This window comes from Stegastes partitus, unplaced genomic scaffold, assembly GCF_000690725.1.
Source record: "Stegastes partitus isolate 25-593 unplaced genomic scaffold, Stegastes_partitus-1.0.2 Scaffold131, whole genome shotgun sequence".
NCBI lineage: Eukaryota > Metazoa > Chordata > Actinopteri > Pomacentridae > Stegastes > Stegastes partitus.
Genome location: NW_007577862.1, coordinates 109,946 through 136,307, shown reverse-complemented (window position 1 = coordinate 136,307; position 26,362 = coordinate 109,946). Strand labels below are relative to the sequence as shown.

Sequence of the window (26,362 nt, the reverse complement as noted above, 5' to 3'; positions counted from 1 at the left end):
AATAACACGTAAAAGTATTAGGAACATTTCAAACATGAGCTCAATTACAACAGACCACCCCTCCTACTGCCCAAAATGGTACGGCTCAATCGTTAGAGCTTCAGGGTGGTTGAAGCAGCGCTTTAAGACGCTTCAACATACTGTGGGGAGGGGTACGAAGTGAAGTACTTTTGTCATATTTTTGCTGAGTTTAAAAAAAGATTATTGTGTTTTGATTATTTCTGGGAAGACCTGCGACTGACTCCGATCTTCTTCGCTTCTTATTCTGTGAGTAATATATTGCTTCATACCTAACTTGCTAAATGAGTTGGTGGAGTCAGGGATGCACTTGTTGCACTGTTAAGTTGTAACGTTACAACTCTGTCCGACCAAACAGGCAGTTTTCCTTAAAGAGAATAAGAGTTTATACTAAACAACTTTTTTTTTCAACTTGTCCTGTTTTGTTTCTGATTTGTTGCTCATTCAGAAATGTGTGTAACAAACTTATGTTGACAGTTACGCTGAAACTTTGACAGAACTAGCGACTGCTAGCTTACAGCGCATGTTGCCTTCAGGGGAACTGTCAAAAAAAAAAGAAATAGAAATGTAAGTTGGTTATCTTTGGCAGGCTGTTTCTTCTGTTTGAGCTTTTGTAACAAACTTTTTGTTCCCTACGTGTTATATAAATGTATCTCAGAGGGCTGACTCAAACGTGAGAAATGCACTGCTCCCCGAAAACTAAAAATCCAGCTCATCCCATTGTTTTAAACCTGAATGAGAGTAAACGGTGTTGCCCTGTTTACTCAGACACCGCCTGTTATCTTATTCCGTTATGGGTTTAGCAAGGCAGTGAGGATCCCTAATACTTCACAGAGCTTGCACCGTGCAGAGGGGATGTTGTTTTTTCCACCAGCCAGCAGTGTGCTCAGAAGTAGGGATTATAACAGTCTTGGAGAGGAATTAAAGCATACAGATGGCTGCTCTCATGTGATGCCAGGTTTCCCCCTGGTCAGCAACATGGGGGATGTTTGAAGACGTCTGTCAACACCGTTTGGACTGATGGTAGACTTGTTTTGACAGTAGGATGCAGTGAGGACTAGTGTAGCCTATGTACATAGACTGGGTTAGGTTTGCATGATTTCATCCCATTCATTAGACACCCAACTAATTGCCTCATTGCAGGCATATTTTGATGCAATATGACAGCTTTGGGGACTATAAATTCATGTTAAAAGCAGCAAAGGTGTAAAAATGACAGGCCAGACATTGCATTGCAAGTGCAGATTTTATTAAATAAATATATTTGTTGCACAAATAAGCTGTATAGAAGAGTTTTCAGACTTAGAGCAGAAGCAAAAACTAGAAAAAAACAACCACATTTCTGTGTAAACCATTTTTCTCCTTGGAAATGTCATTGCGTCACACATGAGTTGCTCACAATGTGCTCACGAAGATATGCAACCTTTTCTTCTAGTCTCCGTAATCAAACCAGCAAACTGTTGTGTAGTATTGTTTGTTTATTATTTATTGCCTCAGTGTGTTATTGTATCTTATATTGGTGTTATTTAAAGTCTGTGAATACACTAGTATTATAATGTTTTTTTTTAAATTCTACAACAGTCTGATTGTGGACATAGACTGAAAGACTGAAAAAGCAGGTTATTTTTTTATTTTTTTAAATTTGTTAGAATTATATCAACTGTCAGCATGAACATGTACTTGGGTGTGTTGAGATTTTGTACCATTTGCTATATTCCAGTGTGAATTTACTCTGGTTGTGTCATAAGTCAGATGTTCAACCTACTGGAATTTCAGGTTTTCTGAACGTCTGTTTGAGCTGACACCCTGATGTGTTCGAACATGTCGATAAATCATATTTGGTAGGGCAAATGTTTTACGTTAGGAGCCAAGAGCATTTACTTTTGTAGTTCCCACAACTTGTTTTGTACACTGGCAATACCTTTTAATTTTCTCATCGTTTATCTAATCAGAAAGGCCTGTCGTAAGTGCTATATTTAAATGTAGAACTCCCAAAGAGTCAAGTGTAAAAAGGAGACAAGCATAACACAAAGAAACAGCAGTTTGTCCAAGGATCTTGAAGGCGACTGGAACAAAATAAGGCTGCTTCAGTTACTGATGGTTTGTTTTCTTTCCCTTGTTTTTTTTTTTTTTTTTTTTTTTAATGGTTACCGTCCAGGGTGGGGGGATTTAAGGGGATCAGAGTCGGCGCACGGCAGTAATTAACCTGATTATTTGATTCTTAGACGTTAATCAGATGAGCCTCGTACCAGTTGGGGCTTTGAGTCAGCATAGTTGGGCAAGTTTCAGGTGGCCTCGGCTGCTAGTAATGTGGCGTCCACCGTGGTCATTTGAATTGGTATGTTAATAACAATCTGCAGTAATACACATGCTTTTTAAAATGTTGTGTTGCTGTGGTTACTTAGAAAAGGTGAGCACAAGGATTATCTGATTGTTTCCAGTTAATGACTATTATTAGGATTATGGTTTGATAAGCTCATTGAATTTGCCTATTTACTTCTTTTTCAAATATGCAGCTTTGTAGTGTTTGCTGAGGATTTCAGTAACGCTGATTTTTAAGGAAGGTGTACTCAGTACTGTGTTAAGCTCCCACTGGAAGATAATTGTGATGGTTAAACATTTTTCCTTGACCTCTTCAGAACAGACAAATCATGTCGAGATAATCTTGGTTGTGGGATAATGAACATGTACTTATGTCTGAGAATGGGATTGTTTTTGCTTCAACTGGTTGACAGTATCAGTGCTGATGATTACACGTTAAACAGCAGAACGTGTAATTAAAACAGTATAATTTGTTGAACTTCTTTTAGTTTGATATCAAATCACACACAAGTTGATTATTTCTTCAGGTGTATTCAGCTGTCTGCATAATTTGCATTGACCTGTTTTTGCGTTATGTTTTTGTTTTTTTCATTTCTTTGCTTATCTTACCCTGATGTCATCCATCTTTGTAGACACAATAAGGATGGACTGTACTGGAACAGATACGAAGTGAGGGATAGAGGGAGCAGGAAAAAACTGAAGCAGTTCAACAAAGACAGCGTACTTGTCACAGACATACACTAGACGTCATGTCCACCACAATCAAGCAGGAGAGGACCATTTGTGTTCTCCTCCCAAACAAAGCACAGCTGGACATCACTGTCGGGGTAGGTATTTAACGTGTCTCTAGATGTGCGCGGAACTATCACCAAAAGGTGTGAACAGATGGTCAACGTTCAGTTAATTGATTATGGACGTCTTTGTTTTTTCACCTGTTCCAGCTAAAGTCCACAGGGCAGGATGTGTTTAATCGTGTGGCGGAGCTTCTTGGAATCAAAGAGCTCCACTTCTTTGGCCTCACAGTGGTGAAAGGTAAGGTAACTCCTCACAGACCCGTCAGCCCTTGAACCAGAGTACAGAATACAGTTTGAAGCGTGAAAAAATATGATCACAGCACAGGAAGTGCAGCATTTCAGCAGTCCATTAAGTATAGTGTAAACAAGACAAAATCATTCTGACCTCTGAATCTGCATAATTGAATTTTGTAATCCACTTGAGCCACTGAGCAAGCCCTGAACTTTCTGTTTCCTAGTGTTCCGGTTGTACAAATACGCTGAAATGCCTCAGTAATCTTGTGTGGCTCACCACTTGAACAAGCAGCCTTTTGTTTTTTGTGGTGTTGGTTCAGCGATCACTTAGGCCTGGATTCCTGCAATATTAACTTCATTAAGCCTGGAATGCCCCCTTGCATTCCTCTGCTTCACTGAGGAGGGATGGATTGATGATGGGAAGAGGAGGGGAGTGGGAGTGGTAGAAAAGGGGGTAGGGGGGGATTCGTCATGACACAAGCTGCCTTACTCAACTCTTACTCAAAGGCCTCAGTGAAAGATGAGAAGTGAAGGAGTTGGAATGAGTCAGAGTGGGAATGAGACGGGCAGAAAGAGGAGATGGATGGTTAAAGGAACAAGTTGTGAAACAGCTTGGCGAGGATGATTTGGCTACACAAAGTTGAACAAAAGAGATAAGTTGAAAAAATTAGAAAATGCTTATGTCATGACTCATAGGACCAGGCACGCAGTGATACCAAATCCTGAAGCTCAACACAGTTTGTAAACAGCTTGTAAGACCTGCCAATACAATGTAAGCCACATTAATATTGACATAAAGCCTTATATTCTGGGATTTGCAGGATAGATACGAGCAAACTATTGAGATAAAAGCTGTATCATGCTAAATGTGTCTACTCATGTCTTCACATGTTTACAGAATTTTAAAATAACACGGCTCTTGCCAGCAGTGTTTGGTGTGTGCTGCCATGCTTTCACTGGCATTAGAAAATGGATACATTAATGTTAGCATTGATGTCACGGCTCCCGAGTCGCCTCATTCATAAATGGAAGAACAAGGGCTTTTTTCTTTGACCCTAATGAATCCCATTGTTGGGCAAATTTTACGCTTGGTTACATTATTGTTTTGTTTGCTTACTAACTGTCTCCTTGTTTCCTGATTGTCTTTCTTCATCCCAGACAATGAGCACATATTTTTAGACATGGAGGAGAAACTGACTAAGTACTTTGCGAAGGAATGGAAGCAAGAACCAAGAAAGGTATGAAAGTCTTTTTTTTTTTTTTAAAGGCAGCAAATTCTGATACGAATGAGAAATGTTTTGCTTTGGGCCACTCCCCAAACTCTTATACAGATTAATTAATTGGGTAGTAGAGTTCATTGGCCTATAACTTTTCATTTAGCACGACAAAAGATGATATTATACACAAGATTATTCTGACATTTCTCTTTCTACAGGGCTTACATAAGAGACCCTTGCCTCTAGTGCTTTTTCTGAAAGTACAGTACTACGTAGAGAATGGTAGACTCTTATGGTATGTATTCTCTATACGCATCTTTCTCTGGATAAGATCTTATTCTCTGTTTTATTTGTTTTTTTAATTGATCGTTGTCCTACTTTCTGACACCTTTTTGTGCCCTTCCCTCCCCCACTTTTTGTGTGTGCGTGATTCCAGTGAACGAAAGGCACGGCATCTTTACTACTCAGACCTGCGAGAGCGAGTGCTTCGCTCTGAATGTCGTCAGCAGGAGGAGGTGTACTTCCAGCTGGCAGGTTACGCCTTGCAGGCTGACCTCGGTGACCACCCGCTGCCTAGGGAGGGTATGGAGGTCACCCCTTATTTTGAACCTAAGGAATACTTTCCCCCCTGGGTAGGTGTCACAATAAGCCAGCAACATTTAGAAAATCCTCAAAAAGCTCTTGTTAAATGTTTAAAATTTTGAGCAATATGTAGTTAAGTTATTTTAATAAGCTCTTTGCTAACTACTGTCCTTTCTTCCTTCTGTAGATCGTAGCGAAACGTGGAGTGAACTATCTGCTCTGCCATGGCCCCAAGGTACATCAGGAGCTGTGGGGCATGTCTACTCGTGATGCAACCCTCCTCTTCATCAGAGAGTCATGTCAACTGGAGGACGTACCCGTCAGGTTTTACAGATTGCAAAAGGTTATGAGTCACTTTCATTTTTATTTGAATTGAGTTTTTGTAGCCCATGCAGTACTACACAGCAGTTTTATTTGCATAACTGAGGTACATTATTAAAAATAATAAATGATCATTTAGACTGTTGGATAGTGAAATGTCTTTTCAGCTCATGTTTAAAACATTTCAGCTACATTTCTTCTTTCTGGCGGTAATACTGGCACAAATAGAACACAAATACAGTTAGTTTGGCTTCATTTGAGCTGCTTTATACAAACAACTACAGGGCAGTTATGTAACCTTCCATCTATTCCAGTTTCTCGATCTCCCCATTTCAAAATCACTCATCTATAGAGTGATATTTTGAAGTCTGGCCCACCAGTTACGCAACACGCTATCACTTTAAATTTGTTGTTAGCAGCCGCTCAGTGTTTCCCAGTGAACTAGGAGCGAGGCTAAACTGTGAAATGGCTATCTTATCTGAGCCGCTCAGATGCCTCGCTGACATCTCATCATTCGTTTGTCCAGGACAAAAAGGAGGAGAGAGGAACAGCATTGCTCGGTTTGACCCTGCGAGGAATGCAAGTTTATCAGGTGAGTGCATGTGTGAGTGTGTTATTGATGAACAGTATGTACGTCAACACATGCGTACACAAGTGAATCTGCATTGGCTCAAAGATTCAGTCTTTGTGTCTGTAGTCCTATAAAACCTCTGACTAGACGTGTGAGGAATGTGTGGGATTGCCACCAACAGCAGTCCATCAGGAGATAGGAGCTGCCTGCCATGCCTGTCAGTTGTTTGATCTGTCCATCAGGGGCCATCTGGGGGGGATTAGCACTCCAGGCCTGGCTGATTTGAAAGCCAGCAGACCGTGAGATGCCTCGAGAAGCCCTTAGCCTCTTTTAAGTCCAGATGGCTCCAGAAAGACAATTGATCATTGATCACTAATTGTAAAATGCATCTAATTAGATTACACATCCAAAGATTGCACTGTATTGTTTTTTTAATTGTGTGTCTGTGGCTTGTATTCGTAGGAGGTGAACAACATACGCCAGCTGCTGTATGACTTCCCCTGGTCAAATGTGGGACGTCTTACCTTCCTGGTATGAATGCTCCTCATTTCCATTCCTACATAAAATTGAGTGGAATCCTTGTAATTATTTAATGAGCATTAGCTATGTACACTGTGTCTAATATGCTGTCCTATTCAGGGTAAGAAATTCGAGATCCAGCCAGATGGCTTGCCATCAGCCAGGAAGCTGGTTTACTACACTGGGTCATCGTTCCGCTCTCGCCACCTCCTCTTGCACCTGAGCAGCAGCCATCAGCTCTACCTCAGCCTCCTGCCTGCCCTGAAACACCTACGCCAGCTGGAGGAGAGCAAAGGTAGGGAGGGGAGAAGTAAATACAAGGACAAACTGAGTAGCCAATAATTACAGCTTGGCTGGGGACCACGTATACCCAGCAGAACACCTCAGTGGTTACGAGAACGTACGTGCATAACTTAAGATAAGTGACTCTGGACTGCACAGAAGATGTTACTGTTCAATAGTCATATTTGTAGCAATTAAAATAATAATAGGGCTAATTTTGAAGCGGACCAAAGTGAGTTTTTTATTGATCATAATGCTATTTTCAAAACAAATGCTGAAATCAGCTCTATGAAATTACAGCTTCTTGCAGTTTCCAGTGTACACATGACAACGACTCTTGATATATATTTTCAGTACTTTGGTATGAACTGTTGTTGAATTGCTTCTTTAGATGGGTTATGCTGTTGATTTATTCTGAAACATGGATTTTCTTCATTTTAGAGAAGAAGTGTTACCGAGAATCATACATCAGTGATGACCTGGATTTGGACCCCCCAGGCAGTGAAAGCAGCCCTGGCCTGTCCCGACACTCCACCAGCAGCTCTGGAATTGAAGCAGATGCCCGCCAACATAGCATCTATGCTGAAATGGCCTCCATGGAGGAGGAAGGTCAGTTGCAAGCAGAGAAGTGTTTCAGCTCAGCAGTCAGCCAAGGCAGCTCCTGTACCTCTGGGTTCGACACATGTAGCAAGGCTCGAATAGAAGATGAAGGGTGGCAAGAGGAAGGTGAGAGGGTTTTTATACTAAAACATTTGCATAGGCATGAACAGATGTTTTGATTCATGAAATTGGTCATGTCAGCAACTATGTGCTATGTTAAACCCTAGATTTACTTATGCAAATTTGTTTTGTAATTATTGGTTTGCTAGCTTGATCTGTCTTCACCATTACGCTTCAGTAAGTTGTCAGTATATTTCTAAGATGCATAGTGGTAATGGAACCACAAGACTACTGAATAAGAAGGTTGACCATAATAAATGTAAATAGAATAAAATAGAATTTAAATTAGTGTAGTATTAATTGAGCATCGCTGGGATATCAGTTCCATCTGTACAGGTGTCATCAGTAGTTCCATACAGTTGCAGTAATTGCACAGTGTTTCCTCAGGTTGCGTACAAAGCAGAACATGTTGCTCAATATAGATAACGTGATGTCATTTTTCAATATTTTTAGCCTTGTCTGCTGTCTATATGTGTTCTTACAGAAGTAAGCATCTCAACTTCTAGTTACACGCTGTATGCACACTTACCCCCTTTTTTGGTACATTTTGCTCTTAAAATCATATGTGGCTGCAGCATGTTTATTTTTTAACAAACTCTTTTTTTTTTTTGCCCCCAGAGATCAAGACTAGTGTTGGAAGTCCAGAGGAGGTTCTTGTCGATGATCCCGATGAGATGTTCCAGTTGGCTGATCTTCTTGAAGGAGTGTCAGTAGATTGTGCAGAAATATCCTCAGACACTCACTCACCAGGTATGACTCATTTAAAGAACCAGTGTGCAGGATTTCATGGCATCGAGGGGTGAGGTTGCACATTGCAACCACCGTAGTACCCCTCCCTCACCCTTCCCGTTTAAGAATGTAGGAGAGCCTAAGGTGGCAACCACTTCAATGTAGGGAAAAAAAAAAGAAGTTGTAGAACCAGTGTTTAGTTTGTGTGTTCCAGGCTACTGTAGGAACATTGCAGCACAACATGGCAGACTCTGGAGAAGAAGAGCCACCTCCTATGTAGATACAAACGGCTCATTCTAGACTAATTAAAAGATAAAAATGTATAGTTACATTTGGTTATACACTAATTAAATCATTATTATGAATACTATATTCTGTTTCTGCTTATAGATCCCCTAAATCCAACACACTGGTCCTTTAACTGTCCTCATCCAAGCTCTTCAAACAAAATTGTTTTCATTTTCTGTTTTCTCTCGTCTTTGTTGAAATTGACCGATGAAATCATGTGGGCTCCACAGAAAACAAAGGGTGTCCCCCAGACAGTGATAAAGATTCCAGGAAATTATATAACAACGATTTGTTGAAACAGGTTGGTCATCAAGGATCTTTCTCTAGCTGCTTCACTTTGCCTTCTGTAAATGTCTTTGTTGTATTTCCTTACCCTTACCTTCTGTCTGTATTCTAGATTCTAAAATCAAGAGCACAACTTTGTGTGGATCGACACAGTCACAGTCTAGATGATGTCCGTCTGTTCCCACCTCCTGCACCCCTGGGAATGACACTCCCACCTGATTCCTCTCACAGCTACACCTTTGGGCTTCCAGATGTCTCAACAAACACTAAGACCTCTGTTGAGCACAGTTATTACCCCCTTTTGCACTGTCAAGCCAAGCCTTCCTTCTATGGCCGCAGGTCTACAAACTGCGTCTCCCTGGACATGCTGGGTGATGAACAGTTCCTGGAATTCATACTTTAAATACATTAAGTGCTGATGAACACTCCTGTTTTCTTCCTTCAGTGACAGTGCAACATAACTCGCAGATTGCCAACAAATAAATTCCTTAGTGTTTTCTGTGATGAGGAATGTGTGTATTTGAAATTGCAGGGAGACATCACTGAAAATCACAAGATCCTGCATTTTTCTTCCAAAAGTTGGGGATTAGATAAGAGATCTAACTCAGCAACATTTCAATTAGTAAACAGAGCGTATTTATTAATGTTGTATACATATTGTGTACATATTACTTGCACTATTTTATTACATTTCAGCCTTTCTAAGCAAAAACATATCTAATCAAGTTTTATTGTCTTTTGTAAAGTTCACGCTTTTTAAACATTCTTTCAAATGTCTTCATAGGTTAATGTCAAGGGCATAAAAGTTGCACCACGCAGCCATGTGCTGCATTAGGTGCTCATACAATGTGGCTTGCCTTCCTTGTTATTAACCTGTTTATGTAAACTTGTAAATTTCCTTGTTTTATTCAGGAGAGTCTCCAGAAGCCATGGTGCTAATGTTTGTGCTCCTGTATTTCTTTTATCATTTTTTTAAAGTCATATTTTACTGTACACTTTTCTTTTGGATAGTGTGCTCTGTCATGCTTTACCCATTTGTCTTCCACAGCAATGTAGCTACTGATGTGGAAAATTGAACCTCTTTACAACTGGCAGTGGTACAAGATGCGTTACGACCCACTGTCGTAATTATAACAGAAAAGTATTATTTGTGAAGCACTATTTCTGTAATCAGTAAGTGAATAATGAATCTGCAGTATTTTTGTATTATGTAACCCCCAAACAAAAAGCCTTTCTGTTTTTTCCCCCTTAGACAGTATTGTCACTGTTCTGTACATGATAATTCATATGCAAAAACATTGTGTCTTTAGCCAATATGAGCTAAGCAGGAAAGAATGTCAGTCATTACCCAATGCCAATAATGTATAAAACAACACTGTTAATAACAATACTTCATTTTTATCTACAGCACTGTTTTTTTTTTTTTTTTTATGATGATGAAAATAAATTCTTAATGCTACTAAATGAAGCCAGGAGTCTACAGTTTTTTGTCAACTCCTTCACTGGCGTACTTTTAATTTCATGTTTTAAATTCAGGTCACTTTTTTTCCCCCCTTTTCGTAAATCCCAACCTCTCGCGAGAGTTCGAGATTACGTATGCGGAAGTTTACATTCCGTTTTGAAAAACGTGCTGCTCATGGCAGCCGTCAGCAGTGAAGCCGGGTATCTTTAGCTTGCTAGGTCCTGGCGGTATAACAAGATAAGTACAATGTACTCCGTTTTAATTAACGCGGTCTTGTCCAGCTATCCGGACTACGACCTGCTGTTTGAATCTCTGTCCTGGCCGGAGGAGTCGTGGCCGGAGACGGAGCGAGTGGAGGCGCTGACAGCTTTCATTGAAGGGCTCGGACCACTTTTGGCAGACTCGAATTCAGCTCAGTTTACAAATGCCAAAAGACGCTGTGTTCAAGAAAAAATCGAGTCGGTTATTTGGACAAAATGTCTGCCTTTCCTCTCTAAAATATCAGCAGAAGCTGGTGAAGGTGCTCGCTGCAGGGAGAGTACAGCCGCCGCCTGCAAGCTTATGACTGTCTGTGTTCCTCTTTGTAACGAGGAGGTTTGGAGGCGAGCAGTCCTGGCCGTCCTGCCTTCATTCCAGCTGTCGGAAGAGGAGCTGCCTGGTCCGGGACGACTCACTGTGGAGGTTTCCAGCGAAGTCCTGGCTGCTCTCATACCCTTTCTTGCAGCGGATGAAGCGCTCACACTCACCACCTTATCGTCTGCCTTGTTCTCCATCAGGACTCTCCCTGATGCGATGGTCTCCAAAGTCATAGTTAGGATTCTCTTAACTCTGCTGAGCTGCTGCAGCGGTGTGAGGTTAAAAAGCATCCTCAAGCTGATCCTAGATGATCTGTGCAGCTGGTACTCCAGTGACCGCACACCTGTGGTGACAGAGCGGACCCTGCTGTGTTTGACTGCTCTGTCAGACCACCTCCTGAACCCTCACAGCCTTCACTCCTCCTCACCCTCCTCCTCCTGTGAGCCTGACCCTCGTCTGTCCCTCCAGTTCTGGAGGATGGTCCAGGATGGACTGATTCACAGAGACAGCGTGTCACGTAAGAGGGCATTGTACCTGCTGAAAAGGTGTGCAGCCCTGTCAGAGGAGGAGGGCTTAGACTGTCCTCTCTCTCCATCAGAGAAAGGTAAAATGCTCAGATTTCTTGACACTGTACAAGCTTTAACTTTATAGGTGTTGCATTGCTTGTGATTGAAGTCTTGTTGAAACTTTTGCAGATGAGATCTTATTTAAATGGGTCCCCAACAAGAGCAAAGTGCTTCGAGAGTTCTGGGAGGATTATGCTCTGGTGATGGAGACTCTGGAGGAAAACCAGGTAGGAAATCCCACCTCACTGCCTGTTCAGGTCAGCATCACGGAACAGCTTTATTTACTCCTTGTCTTTTTTTTTGCTTTGCAGGTTCATGTCGTCCGGCCAGTATTAAACAGAATAGACACGCTGATCCAAACAACAGTGAATGACAATCAAGGTAACACTAGAATTAACCAAAGTAGAGAATTGCCTTTGTGTTGTTATTGAAAGTTTGGTGAAAATATAGTTTTGCATCCTTTTCTACCTCTTTAAAAACAAATTAGTTTTTCTGGCTTTATTTAAGTATAAAGATATACTTTATTGATCCCACAGTGGGGAAAGTTCACCGCAGTTCACTACATAGGTTGGATGTAGTGATACATCCACCCCATTGGTTCTCTAGGAATCAAAAGGACTGAACTTATCATATAAACTTTTCATCAACTTATTGTGATCACTTGTATGAAGAGTTTGGATTTATTTATATTAAGCAGATGGCAGATATAATTAAGTTGAATAACCTTCACAGGTTTTTGTCAAAGTAATTCAGCACAGTAGTGTTCTGTGTCTCAGTGCGATCTCTTCTTCATACCACTTCTCTGTCTGTGTTGCAGCTTCAGATCAAGGCCTCTTCCACCCATCCTGGCTGCTCTGCGTGTACCAGCGGATGTTCCACAGTGAGAATAAATCCTTAATGAGAGAAGGAGTGTGTCATCTGCTGGAGCTGAAGGTCCTCCACCAGTCAGCCTTTTCTTTGGCCTTTTCTCAGGTACAGGGTGAGACACAGTTTTGTCATTGAGGCGTATTAATACTTAAACTTATTTATTAAATGTTCCTCTTTTTGTTGCGTTACTCTGAAGTTTATCGTCGGCCCTTTTATGGATGTCCTCTCCGAAACGTCACTCTTTCACAGGTGAGGATTTGGAATCAATTAACCAACTAAAATAAGTTCATTGCAGTGCAAGGATTATGTTGTTGAGTGTTGCTTTGTACCAGACTTAAGTAACCCATTATCTGTCTACATGTAGGTCAGTTGGACAGAGTGTAGGAGACTGTCCTGAGCTGGCGGTTAAACTCCAAGTCTTCATGGCCACCTTCTTTAGTAGCCTGCCATCAGAAAGTAGAGGTACAAGAAAAGAGAAGCCACCAAGAATACATGTTGACAAAGCTCTGACTCATTATGAAATTACATTATTATCTTTGGCTATTGTGTTTGCTTTGCAGGTTGTGTGTTGCTTCAGCTGATCCAGCAACTGAGCTCGAAGCACTGGTGTGCAGTACCGCTCCTCTTCCTCTCTCAGGCTCTTTCCAATCTCCCTTCAAGTCCTCTGCTGGAGATCAGCGGGCTCACTGCTCTGAGGTGACTCATCATGTTTACAGACAGACGGACTGAGCTGATTTCACTTGACAGGGGAGCTGATTTAGTCTGTTGTGTTTTCCAGAGAGGTGCTGCGCAGCACTATGATCACTCATCAAGTCCTGCTGAGAGGAGCTGCCCAGTGCTTTCTGTTGAACAGCGCCCTCTGTCTCACAGTAGTGGTAAGACAGAAATAGTGCACATGATGTCATGCTACACAGATAACACTGGGTTACAAAAAAATATTTTTTTGAAGGTGTCTAGGATTTTTTCAACTGATTTTTGAACATTTTTGCAACGCTGAATCCAAAAATGACATCTGCTTTTCTGTATCAGGTCAGGTTTTTATGCCAACTCAATTTTAAAAAATCGATTTTGCCACTAAATCGATTACATTTTTTGACATTAACGATTGATTTATTTTAGTATTTCTTACATGAAATCAGATTTTAGAGGAAAAGTTTCATTTTCTAATCGTTTTCATAAGCTAAATGATCCAAAAGTTGATGAGCCTAAACATTTGTAAAGGTAAATACAAGTAAATTGCATGTGGCAATAAATCAAAAATTTTGACCTCATTGAGCAAAACCAATGTAATATGTGGATTCAGCACATTGCAATTGTCCAAAATCCGCTCAACAAGCTTTGACACCAAAATGGGTGTAAACCAGTTTAATAAATAGGATATATGTTTTCTATACAACATTGGAAATTCTTGTGTCACAGTAGCTGAATTGAAAAGTAAACACGGCACATACAACACCGAGCAAAGTAGATTAGAAAAGTTCAATTTAGATAAGAGAAAAGTGAACAAATAATAAAAAAATGCAAAACAATAACTTAACATAAAAAGTGGGCTGAGTTGAGTAAACAGAGCAGATTGGGAAACTACAATTTGACAGCATCATTGTAGACAACATTTTGATCAGTGCTTATAATGTTTTTATTTTGCAGTATATTACTGTTTTAAATGAATATGTTTCTTTTGGTCAGTTATGGTGATAGATGTTTTGACCACGTATGTGCTGATGTAATAGCACAGCACAACGTAATGCTTTAGCAATTAATTGTTTAGTTGATCAACATAAAATTAATTAACAGCATGAATCAGCAGACAATCATTTAAGTCACTTATCAAGCCCATAAAAAATGTCTTTAAAAAGTTCTCCTTTATTTTGTTATTGTAAACTGATTACCTTTTGATTTGGGGATTTTTTTAAATCGAAAAATATAGCCAATAAAATAACCAAGCAAGGCAGATATCACCACAACAATGAAAACGTATGCCATACAAAAAAAAAAAACAATTTGGCAAAGAGGATCAGTGGTTCCACATTAACCTCCAGCAGAAATGACAAAATGACTTAGTGAGATATTTGTTCAATCAAACCCCAAATTACAACAACAATAAAAGGTACTGAATTCAAATTAATACCTGTGAGTCATCAACAAAAACCCAAAGCAGAAGTCACTTGTAGGACTGCTGTTGTATTGTAAGGTGTTTGCTGTCATTTCGTCCTGCCTGCACTCTTTCCAACAGTAGTTTTAAAGGTGTGGACTTTTTAATGTGTATATTTTTGTTTTTTCAGAGTGCAGTGACCCTAGATGATGTTTTTAGCTTTCTGATGCATTTCCGTGCAGACGAGTCGCTGTGTAGAGGGACGCAGCTTTGGAATCAGGTACGTTATATCAACAAGAAGACAGATGAAGGAAAATGGCATGCTGAGAAGTTGTATGGTTGACTAATCTATATATCTGCAACATCACTGCAGTTGTGCACCTGGCTATTGGACCATGAAGGCAGTTTCAAGCCCAGGATTGCGGCTGGAGATTGCACTGGTACTTCCACAAATAAAGAAACTGTAAGAGCTTATGTTCAAGGCGAGATACTCAACTATCTCCGAGTCCCAGCGAGCACAGGTAAGGCTGAAGGGAGACAGGCATAGATAAATGAAATATTGTATCTGCAGATGTAGCTAAAGTCAGTTTCCCTGCTACCTAGGTCAGACTGAGAGGTTGCCTGACTTCAGAGAGGCCGATAAGCTGGCCAGGGCCATTCTGCTGTGTGTGGACATGGAGAGGAGCCGAGCTGGAGCAGAGATCAGCAGCGATTTGGACTCATTACTGTCTCCCCTGGTGGACACCCTGAGCAGAGTCAGCACCAATATCTACCTGCCTCTGCGGAAGAGCGACAAGAGCCTGCAGCTTGTGCTCCGACTATTCCAGCTCGGAGCGATGCCAAACTGTCAGCGTGTCGGAGCGGAGCAAGGTTTGTAAGGATAACTCTGATTCATTGTTACAGCTGTCAGGTTTACCCTCATGTGTATGCAGTAGGTACAGTAGATGGACAGGTGCATTCATTCAATAAACAAATCCTCATACCTCCTCTATCAACTAACTTTTGCTTGGTGCCTAATTAGAAAAAAATGCCAGAAAAAAAATCAGTTTATTTGATTTTTCTCTCATTAAAAAGTATCTGCAGGGTTTCTGACATTTTTATAAGAGACCAGAAACAAGCTTTCAAGAATTCAGGGATTCCTGCTCTGTGGTGTTACTTTGTTCTTGTATCTTATGCTGAGATCTGCTGTTAATGCGTACACACACTTCCCTCCCCTCTAACATTAATCCTTTTATCCATAGATGTAATAGCTCTTGCATTCATCTCTACTCCTTTCTTTTTCAGTCAGTTGGCAATTTGCAGAATTCACCCCTAAGACCTTCTTAGCATCATTTGATCCAAGGTTAGGTCGAACACTGAAATAGTTTCAGAAATTTTAATCATCAAATGACCTAACCTAACCTTCTCAGGCACATATATTGATTTACACTCTTGTTTTCTTCCTTTCTTCCTGTGCTGCCATGGCCATAACTCTCCTTGTCATGCTTCATACAGTGAGTGGCTCATGTGACATTCAACACTTCTTATCTCACTGTCTTTTTAATAGGGGACAGTGTGATGGTTGCCATGGAGAAGGTCATTTTTAAACTTGTCGATCCAATCCGGGACTTTATCTTGAGGCGGCTGTGTGGGGAACTACAGGAGGTAAGCAGCAAGTTAAACAAGTCACCATCACACCAGTTACATAGATGCCCCTTGTGGCTAACTCTGATGTGTGCATGTGGTGTTTTGATGGGTTTTTTTTCTGCAGCTGTTTGATGTGGAGCGAGCAGAGCTGTATCTCTGTGTCCTGAAGCAACTGGTTGTCATGTGCAGTTCTGCACCAGAGCACCGCAATACAATTCAGCAGAATGGTTTCCCTAAACTCATCACGTACGGTCTCACAGTCCTGCAAGAGCCAAGCCAGCAGGTACATGCCCCTTTTCATCAAGCAGGAATTTCATTATTCAGTTTTGTTGCTCTGCTCTTCAACAGTGATTGTTTTTCCATTGCCAGGTACCGTCTGTGGCAAACCAGGTGTCTAGAGCGGTTACTATGGCGTCCCTGGCCATGGTGTGCAGTCTTATGGAGGAGGAACTGATTGAAATGCAATCAAAGACTGTTACTGTTCTGAAATCACTGAATGATTACTTCTACAGTCCAGTGTCCTCTTCCTCACAAAGACGAGAAATCCTTGGAAATATCAATAAACGGCTGCTGAAACCACAGATAGAAGACTGTTCAAGGTTGATGAAAACATGTTGTTACTGTCATTACAGACAACAACGATAAACATAACAATTCAGGATGAAAATATAATGTTTTTACTGGAATTTTTCATCTTTCTGTAGTGATCTGGAAGCACAAGGTCTTCTGCAGCAGGACTGGGGACGCATCGCTGCCAATTTTATGCGGGACCAGTGGATTTGTCTAAACTTCCTGATTAAGGCTGTTGGGATTCCTGAGTCTGTAGGGATTCCCAAAACATCTGAGACTCTCAAGGCTGTTCTGAGTTGCAGTGTTGAGGCTCTGGCTCTGCTTCCCAGCGACCTGGTGCTGCCTGTGCTTACCTTTATGGAGACAGTGCTGCCACAAGTGAGTCCCACTCAACTGGGTACAGTTTAGAATAGAATAGAATGCCTTTATTGTCACTATACACAAGTACAATGAGATTAAGAGCAGCTCCTTCAGTGCCATACATAATAAGTACAAAAATAAAGAGCAAAAAATGAAAAATGAAAAAAATGAAAAATAGAGGAGAGGCAATAAGAAGGGGATGTTTAAGTGTAGCAAGGGGTTAGAGTAATTTCTAAGTGTCTTGCAGTCATAATAATAGTAAAAAAAAATCTAATGAGGACTAAGATAGCATCTGTTACAATGTCTGTTTTGATGACATTTTGATTACAGTTGGTGCATGATGAGGAGGCCCTCTGCGTGGAGGCTGTGACTCTGAGCTGGGAGCTGGTGCAGGGCCTGAGCACCAACGCCCATGACTTCTGGCCAGCCCTGAAAGGCTTCATCTCCATGGCTTTCCATCCTAAACTGCTCAAGTTGAACCACGCTCAGGCCCCGACCCTTACAGCCATCTTGAAACAGGTGATTCAGATCAAGCCAGTTGACTCAGAAAAGAAGGAGCACATTAAATAGCACTTCAAATATACATTTTCTTTAATATTTGCACGTATATACAGCATGTGGTGTTGTGGTACTTTTGTTTTTAGATTGCCATGGAGTTGATGGAGCTGTCACAGTCAAAGAGCGGCGTGTTCGGTGTGCTGCTTCAACACTGCTGTCACACGTGGCTGCCCGCAGATCGAGGCAGCGGTGAGCAGGCTGACGCTGCTTTTTCTAGCGTTTTCAGCTACATCAACATAGTCAGTGAAGCTTGCGTCTACGGGCCAGTGTTCCGCAGAGATCAACGGTAAATCTCTGCAGCATTTCTCAGTTCTGCTCAGCTGTTTCTCAGAGCTTTTTTTTTAACCGCTTTGTCTTGCTCTTTCAAAAAGACTCGTTCAGGATGTCCAAATGTATGTGGAGCGTCTCGGTGAGAAGTGTGCAGCTAATGTTGCAGTTACAAGGTGGGCTGTAATTCTTCCTCTATGACTGTGATTTAAAATACAGCCACTAGAGGTCTCTCTTGCTGTGTGGACATTTCACAACTGAACTACTGTTTTTACTTTCCAGTGACAGCAGGGATGATCAGTTGCCTCGCACATGTGTATTGGCTTTCCTTAGCCGCCTGGATCCCTCTAATCTGCAGCATGAAAGACTAATAGAGGAGCTAGTTTTGGATTTGTTGAGAAAGGTAGGTAATAGATTAGCTTCCCAATCCCAGTGTGAGATCTATTTATCACCTCAGCTCTAAGTAAGGATTTGTATGTCACGTGTCTGTCACATTGTATTAACTTTGGTCCAAAAGTAGAGTAACATGTTGATCATGACATTTCATGTTGCTACGTAAGAATCATCATAACTTCAACTTTTATTCCCTGAAAAGAGCAAAGAGATGAGCTGGGCAAACAATATGGAATTTGTTTCTACTTTAACCACGTATGGCCAAAAATACCTGTGTTGCTATGTGATAATTTATTCACATTTGATGTTTAGGGCATTTTTTTAATAGCTAGTGAGTAAATATCTCTCACAGCTAATTTAATAATACTTCACCTCACTTTCCATTGTCTTCTTCAACTCCTCACTTCGTTTCTCTAGGATAACGACATATCAAAGTCAAAAGTGCGTTACTATAGCAACTCTCTTCAACATCGTGTCAAAAACAGAGTATGGCAAACGCTGCTGCTGTTGCTGCCCAAGCTCCGAGAGGTAAGACAATTACACTCTGCCTTACAATTACGCAAGAAATAGGTACTCAGAAAGTAATGGTGTTTTTCTTGTGCAGGAGTTTGTTGCCACTTTGTTGAAACGTGTGTTTGAAGCTGGATTTTGCAGTAACCAGGCCTCAGTCAAGTACCTGATCGAGTGGATGATGATTCTGATCCTTTTTCACTATCCGCAACACATGGACAGCTTTTGGACCTGCTTCAACATGGTCAGCTCCTACTCTGGACGCCAGTCTACCAGAAAAGAATACAACAGTAGGAGTGAAAAAGTTAAATTATTAACTAATTGCTGTGTTTGATTTACAGGATCACGAAAAGACCAAGACCAGCGTCTGCACCTTCCTGTCAGTCCTGGTACATTTCAGCGTCATCATTCCTCATCTTAAGGATAAGGTAAAGCCCTTCAATGTATCTTTTTTCTCTACTCAAACACCATTCTAGTGTTTACAATATCTCTTTTCCTGTGTGTTTAAGGCCGTGCAGTTGCGTAAAGCGCTAGACGTCATCCTGCAGTCGTGTTTCAACCATAACTTCAGCGTGCGCCTGTATGCCTTACTGGCCCTGAAGAGGGTGTGGAGCCTGGCAGAAAACCAGGCAGAAGAAGAGGCCGATGCTTTAGGAGGGCTGTCCTCTGTGGTCAAGGCCTGTCTGAACCAGGCTGAGGCCATGCAGAGCACCGGGTGAGAGCAGAACAGCTGCAATAGCTGCAAAACGTTTGTTGCAAAAATGTTAATGTGCTTATTTGCATTTGTGTTTGCTGTGTCACATTTAGAAATGCCAACAAGAACTGGATAAGGATTCAGGAGCACTTCTTCTTCGGTGCCTTTCATCCTATCAGGGATTACAGTGTTGAGGTGCGCTAGAATGTTTAAAAGAGTAAAACAGAGGAAGCCCGCTAAAATACAGCATCACATTAAATTGTTCTTCCTTTCTTTTTGCTTTCTTAGACCATCCTCTACACATTCCCCAGTCTGTCAGAGTTGGCTGATGATGAGTGGATTCCAGTCTGGAAGTTTGAGAAACTGTCATGTTTCTCTGAAAGTCCACCTTTACCTTTGAGAAATCCTGCTCCCGACTTGAACCAGCTCCAACCCGGAGACTGGATCCAGCAAGACAGAAGTACAGCAGCACCTCTCACAAGCACCAGGACTACCACGTACTACCACAATCATATGTCATCTCTCACTGAGCTTTCTGTCTTCCAGGTGAGCAGGATAAGGAGGAGCGCTGGGCCGAGGTGCAGAAGAAGATCACCCCCTGGAGGTTGGGGATTCAGGAGCAGGAGGCCGAACTTCAGCTGGTTCCACCACAGAGAGCTGCTCGACTGGGCAAGCTGCATGGCGCCCTGCTAGTTGTGGCCTCACTTATAGACAAGCCCACCAACTTGGGAGGTCAGGAGCAGCACAGCTTATCACATTATTGCATAATTTTTATCATGCGGCGCACCAGTCCGGAGATAATTTTAAAATGTCAGTGAATTTCTCCTTACATTGTGTCATTCAGTTTCCTGGTATTGAGCTGGACAAATAAGTCAATTACAGCTTCCACTAAAACCACTTGAGCCCTCTTATCAGGCATCAGACAGCGATCGCCCGGCTTTCATCATAGACACATATTTTATGTTCTATGTAAGTGTACTCCAGTGCTTTTGTCTCAGATGATACGGGGCTGAGACAATCACAATTTGTTTATAGTAGAAAAGACCCATTTTCAGAACTAATATTGATACTGGGTGATGTAACATAGCCTTGGCTGCTCTGTAAATGTTTTACATGAAATCGCCCACTCAATTGTCAGTGCAGGTCTAGTCTCTCTTTTTTTTGTATGTCTGTGCCCATGATGATAAACTGGCAGCTCTTGATGCTGAGTCATCCCTGCCATAGATGTCATAAGAAGTGTCATGGAGCATTTATTTTCAGCAGCACAGGGATGTTATGGTAATCCAGAGTTCTAAATCAAATGGATGTTACTTTGGCTTTGTCTTTATGTATTTGTTTGTTATTGTTGTTTTAGGTCTGTGTCGGACGTGTGAGATATTTGGTGCCAGCGCTCTGGTTCTGGACAGCCTCCGCCACGTCGGTGACAAACACTTCCAGTCGCTGAGCGTCTCTTCTGAGCTCTGGCTTCCTTTGTTAGAGGTGAAGTGCATGAAATACACTCACTACCTCACTAATTATTCTCCTATGAACACGATGAGGTCCCAAAAGTAAAAATTCATTTTTATTGTGTTTTATGGTTGTTATAAACATGAAGGTGTAACATAAAAGCTGTTGTAAAAGCTGTGATAGGAAGACGTTAACTTCTGCCATTCCTCAAGCCCCCCACAACTCACAGCTTTTACAAGCCAGCGAGAATTTTACTGAGCTGCCACATCCCAGTTTAGGAAAAAATAATCGCCGAGCTCCAACTTTGCATAATCCTGCCCCCTCACTGCCTGCTGCTGGTGAGGTGAGCCTTCAGAATAAGCAGCTGCTTGCAGTCCACCAGGTTTATTTACTTTCTAGAGCTTCTTCTGCTACATCTAAAATTTCTCAGCCACAAGTAAATGTTCTGTTGTTGGCTGCAAGACTGAACACAAGTCTTCATTCACTCCCAACATCTGAGGAACTGAAGATTCAGTCGATTAGCTTTATTTTTGATGACAAAGTCCCCACAACATCTGAAAATCCTCAGCATCAGCACATTGTGCAGGTGATGTGTGTAACGTTCCCATTAGCTTTGATGCCCACAGGTTAGAGCTCTGTGGAAATGGTGAGGGATATTCAGAAATGGTAGAAACTTTATTTGAAAACAATAAATATTTGCTGGATGGGGTACTGTATTTTCATGTTACTTCAACTACAGCAGCTGTTTGTTTACTTCTCTCCTGCTCTCTGTGCTCACATATTGTATTTTCATACAGCTGAATTCCAAATAATACTGTCGTTATCTACGTTTTTCTGCTTCTGTAGTCAGACAACGAAACTAATACAGAATACTACTAAGACTACATTAAGACTACATGTTCATTTTAAGTCACTTACGAGCCATTTCCAATCTCTGCACCGCTAAACTCCTGCTACATGCTGTTCCCGGTGCTATTAATTCTATGGTATTTCCATGTAAAATGATCACCCATGGAGAATGTTAGAAGTGATATAAAGTCATGGTTTCACACACTCAGTCCCGTGCTGTGCGGTCCCATGTTTTGCTCCGCGCTGTCAATCACGGATGCAGAGAGAGTCTTCTTCCTAAACAGGGTGTTGACATCAGCAGCTTAACTGAATTTAAAGCTACAAACACTAAAACAGACCATTTAGAATATGACTAAAACCAGGGCTTATACAGTCATGGTGATGTAAACCGTCTCTGTCATCATTTGAGCTGAAAATAATGAAAGGCACGTTTTGGGGACATGTGAGACTTTCATTAATTTGCTGAAAAGAGGCATAATATGGGACCTTTAAAGACTGGCTCGACATTCTTAGTTTAAAATATTCTTTGCCAAGTTTACCATCACATAGCATCCAAAACAGCTGGATCCTGACATCAGTATAGCAGTAAGATGTTTTTCTCCTAAGAGACCTGCTGGCATCTCCTTCTTTTTTCCCATTTTGACATTTTTGGCTTTAGTACAATGACTATCAATGTGGGAGGGTAAACCATAAACCAGGGTCTTTCATTTATACTCTACATGAACAATAATAGTTCTCATACAGTCTTAAATTAGACTCTCTGAAACTTGCTGATAAGCTGGTGTCTCTCTAAGTCTGGAGCATGTTTTCATCCACCATATGGAGCAGAAAAAGCTGCTGATTGTGATATTACTTGTGACAGCTTGTAGCAGATTTCCACCACAGCATTATTGTGTGTGAAAGGGGCTTTAACCTTTGGAAGCCCAAAACCTGCCAGTGGGTTTGAAAGGCATGTTGTTTTTACAAAATCACCAAAATGACAGCATTTATCAGAGCCAGAAACAGGAAATATGGAGAAAATTGCTGGATTTAAATGTTTGAATTACTCTCCTTTGACATGCTGTCCCATTTTAACAGGATGTCAGCTTAAAATCTGGATATTACATCAAAACCACCTAATTCTACATTGCTCATTTGAACATTTGTTAAAACTTTTTGGCTGAAATGGGTTTACTGTGGGATGTGTATCAAAACAAATGTAAATATTACAATATCCATGGTATGTAGAGTCACCTTTTTAATCTATTCGGGATAACACCTATGGACAGAATGTTGCACATGTTGATTCCAGGTTTTCAGAATTTTACTACTAGTTTGTACTTTGTTTCTGTTTTATTATTTATGCCAGTACAATGGTGTCATACTGCACTGTTGACATTTTAGAGTTCTCTCTACTGTTAGTCATGGTTGTGCTGTTTCCATAGAGCTGCACTGAAAGCCCACAGCGAGTGTCAAAGAATTTGCAAGTGTTTTGAACTTACTATCTGTCTTTTTATTTATGTCGTTAACTCACTTTGATTGCTCCTAGATCCACATCATCACTAACATCACACACTGTATCTGTCGTTTAGGTGAAACCAGTGGAGCTCACTGACTTCTTGCAGGTAAAGAAGAGTGAAGGCTACTGTATTGTTGGAGTGGAGCAAACAGCCAACAGTCACAGCCTCCAAGACTACCAGTTCCCTGAGAAGACCCTGCTACTGCTGGGGTATGGCAGCCTTAAATACTTCTAGTTAGCGAAACCACCTAAACGACTCCAAGACCTGTTTTTCCATCGTTACCACACAACCGGTTACGCACAAATACACACAAGCCTCTGTCTTCCCATGCCCTTGTGACTCTCACATAGATAAATGTGTTAGCTGACGAGGCTATTTAGCGTTATCTCACCAGCTTAGTGCGATTCCCTGTGGGGTTTGCACCTCTCCTCTCCATTGTGTACCTGTCGGGGCATGCTGGGCTATAATTGGCTCTCCCAGAGGAGAAGGAGGAGAGCGAAGGAAATAAATTACAAAAACCAATACAAGCAGTGCAATGACAGCAGAAGAAATACATTAACCTTTGTTTGGTATTGTTCGCAATGCTGCCCTGTGGCTTCCATTAGTTTGGTCACCGTGACATAAAAAATCATCTGTAGCTACTCCGAGATTAGAAGCATGTGCAACAGTAGCTGCATGATTCACTCTCCTCGCTAAACATGTTTTGCAATTTTACGGCCGACCCGGCACAGAGGGAGGAATTAATATTGATCCCTTCTGTGTAGGTGTCCTGTTTTGTTTTACCTCGCTCAGTCACAGAGGTGTGAGCAGCGCTGTTGGCTTAAACACCCCAAGTGTGAGTTCAATCTTGAGTGCTTTCACAGCTGTGCTCTCCTCAGCCCAGCATGGCCCAGCTCTAATTTCTCATCAGGTCGCTTTTATCTCACCCACTTGCACTCAAGATAAATGTAGCTCATCAAATCACGCTTTTTTTTTAACTGTGTGGCATCCTCTGTAGAGCTTGAACGCCAAACTCATTACCTCTTTATGTTTGCTTTGCATGTCCCATATTGCTGGAGCTCAGTATATACTCAGTTGATTACAGTTTGAATTGCTCTTGGACTTGCACTCATGTGTCATTTGTATTAAGAGCTTATTGCTCATAATTGTGAGGACTTGAGATTACATAAAAGACTAAGTTGGCCGCTTACGGTAAGGGCTCTTAAATGTAATCACATGGAAGCCAAATAAGAGATCCAGACATCCGGTTACAACAAATGTTTAGTGTATATAACACATGTTGGTGTCAGATTGAGCTGCAGCTGGTCGGATGCTATACAGTATATCCATTATCCATCCATTATCTATACACCGCTTAATCTTCACTAGGGTCGCGGGGGGGCTGGAGCCTATCCCAGCTGACTTAGGGCGACTGGACAGGTCACCAGTCTATCACAGGGCCACACTTAGAGACAGACAACCAAGCAACTCACATTCACACCTATGGACAATTTAGAATCACCAATCAACCTCAACGTGTTTTTGGACCTTGTGGGAGGAAGGCGGAGAACCCGGAGAGAACCCACACTGGAGAACATGCAAACTCCACGCAGAAAGATCCCAGGTGTCCTCACTGGGATGCGATCCGGCGACCTTCTAACTGCGAGGCAACAGTGCTAACCACCGAGTCACCTTGTAGCCCCAGTATATGAGATATTAATGGGATTTTATTTTTGACATGGTGAAGTGCAGGTCCTGCAGGTGGTCTGGGAAGTTGTGTGATTTCATTTATAACACACAGTCACATATCCTATATAGTATATAGCCTTTTTTTCCCCAGAGTTAGTCTGGATTTGTGTAAATATTTTTGTGCATTCTCTGTTGGTCTAAATTCCCTTTGGGATGCTTTTTCATCCAGAAAAACACGAATAAAATAATAAATATATACATGTTTGGGGTAAACATTGAGTCTTTCCAATTGAAGGCATACAGTATTTTGGTAAATATAATTTTTGCCAAGAGTTGGATGTAAAAATGTGTACAGCTTTGTGCACAGCGGGCTTCCTCAGTATGGCACAAAAGACTGGAAACAGGGGAAACAGCTAGCATGACACTTGTAATTGTCATACATCATACAGACATTAGACAAGAAAGTACACAAGTTTATTCCTTTCAGTGGTAGACGTTGATTTGTACTATACGTTACAATATATTGTTTTCCTCTTTCCCTTTTACAGCAACGAGCGGGAAGGGATTCCAGCCAACTTACTCCAGATGTTGGATGTGTGTGTGGAGATCCCTCAGCAGGGTGTGATCCGCTCTCTCAACGTGCATGTGAGTGCTGCCCTGTTGATTTGGGAATACACTCGGCAACATCTCACCTCAGCTGAAATCGACTCAAAATGCAAGTGAAGACGAAACCAGCGATGCATCCTGACGTGACACCAGACCACCAGATGCTGAAGCTAGTTGCGTCCTTCTTGTAGCACGTCAGGGGAGACTTTAAATGAAAATGTACACGTCAACTTTCACTGACTTTCGGTCTCTTATCCTTTTCAGGTTTCATTGTGGTCAGCAGTCATCAGTACTGCTCCTGTGCCTTAATGAGAGCCATGAATAAAGCTCAGTTCTGATTATTACATCTAAATTCTCCAGTCGGCATGCTGTTACATTAATGGAAGGAGTGCTGACGGAGCAGCAGCATAAATGGAAATTTTCCCCCTTTGAGGAGAAACTGTTTTGTTTATGTGAGCCATTAGTTTTTGCCTTGGAGCATCAGGACTGGGTTATGATGTTCACACTCAATGGATTCTGATACATCCCTCAATACTGCAGTTGTTTTTAGTTTGATTTTCAGTATTCATAATGTTTTTATTGCGATTTGTGATATAAAGATGTCATGTAAAAGAATATATTGAAGTAAATAAAATAATCTTTTCATATTGGCTTGTATTTGTTTACCTTAATGTTCTTTTTATTATTGAATTAAGTACAAGCAGACAGCATTGAAAAACGAAGCACTGAAAGGGTTAAATCAGGTACTGTAGGCGTTCATCTATCCTCCTCCCTCCTCTTAAAAGAAGCTGGTTCACCTGGAGACCGTCCAGGCAGAATGGGAGCAGATGGACTACATGTGATGACAGTAATTTCTTTTTCCATTTAGTCA

At 41.4% G+C, this 26,362-nt stretch overlaps 2 protein-coding genes across 3 annotated transcripts; both read left to right on the top strand.

The window, feature by feature from the left end:
• Positions 1 to 127: 127 nt before the first annotated feature.
• On the top strand, positions 128 to 10,350 carry zgc:172136 (FERM domain-containing protein 6). 2 transcript variants are annotated; one of them, XM_008278739.1, is made up of 14 exons: positions 128 to 267; positions 2,973 to 3,167; positions 3,282 to 3,372; positions 4,527 to 4,606; positions 4,804 to 4,880; positions 5,022 to 5,217; positions 5,355 to 5,510; positions 6,015 to 6,080; positions 6,522 to 6,590; positions 6,699 to 6,873; positions 7,302 to 7,469; positions 8,199 to 8,330; positions 8,828 to 8,898; positions 8,995 to 10,350. In XM_008278739.1, the coding sequence occupies exons 2-14, from the start codon at positions 3,090 to 3,092 to the stop codon at positions 9,283 to 9,285; spliced, it is 1,650 nt and encodes a 549-aa protein (XP_008276961.1). In that variant the 5' UTR covers positions 128 to 267; positions 2,973 to 3,089; the 3' UTR covers positions 9,286 to 10,350. The 2 variants fall into 2 exon arrangements, with proteins under 2 accessions (XP_008276961.1, XP_008276960.1); XM_008278738.1 differs by having other exon boundaries at positions 129 to 267; positions 7,302 to 7,586.
• Positions 10,351 to 10,588: 238 nt separating this feature from the next.
• Positions 10,589 to 26,141, top strand: tarbp1 (TAR (HIV-1) RNA binding protein 1). The gene is made up of 29 exons (XM_008278734.1): positions 10,589 to 11,524; positions 11,616 to 11,713; positions 11,798 to 11,867; positions 12,304 to 12,458; positions 12,550 to 12,602; positions 12,718 to 12,815; positions 12,914 to 13,049; positions 13,132 to 13,228; positions 14,636 to 14,725; positions 14,819 to 14,966; positions 15,049 to 15,315; positions 15,992 to 16,089; positions 16,196 to 16,354; positions 16,441 to 16,670; positions 16,776 to 17,019; positions 17,332 to 17,520; positions 17,646 to 17,845; positions 17,931 to 18,002; positions 18,109 to 18,229; positions 18,637 to 18,747; positions 18,824 to 18,973; positions 19,071 to 19,157; positions 19,239 to 19,444; positions 19,537 to 19,618; positions 19,712 to 19,883; positions 19,970 to 20,155; positions 20,778 to 20,902; positions 23,290 to 23,426; positions 25,434 to 26,141. Exons 1-29 carry the CDS (start codon positions 10,591 to 10,593, stop codon positions 25,606 to 25,608), a joined length of 4,890 nt encoding a protein of 1,629 aa, XP_008276956.1. The 5' UTR covers positions 10,589 to 10,590; the 3' UTR covers positions 25,609 to 26,141.
• Positions 26,142 to 26,362: the final 221 nt, after the last annotated feature.

What these genes read in the sequence shown, in the direction of transcription:
- zgc:172136 (XM_008278738.1), top strand. Translation starts at nt 3,090, where the DNA reads ATGTCCACCACAATCAAGCAGGAGAGGACCATTTGTGTTCTCCTCCCA. An exon ending in AGCTGGACATCACTGTCGGG is followed by an intron (nt 3,168 to 3,281) that starts GTAGGTATTTAA and finishes CACCTGTTCCAG; the next exon opens with CTAAAGTCCACAGGGCAGGA. An exon ending in GAGAATGGTAGACTCTTATG is followed by an intron (nt 4,881 to 5,021) that starts GTATGTATTCTC and finishes GCGTGATTCCAG; the next exon opens with TGAACGAAAGGCACGGCATC.
- tarbp1 (XM_008278734.1), top strand. Translation starts at nt 10,591, where the DNA reads ATGTACTCCGTTTTAATTAACGCGGTCTTGTCCAGCTATCCGGACTAC. An exon ending in CCTGCCATCAGAAAGTAGAG is followed by an intron (nt 12,816 to 12,913) that starts GTACAAGAAAAG and finishes TTTGCTTTGCAG; the next exon opens with GTTGTGTGTTGCTTCAGCTG. An exon ending in TTCCTCATCTTAAGGATAAG is followed by an intron (nt 19,158 to 19,238) that starts GTAAAGCCCTTC and finishes TGTGTGTTTAAG; the next exon opens with GCCGTGCAGTTGCGTAAAGC.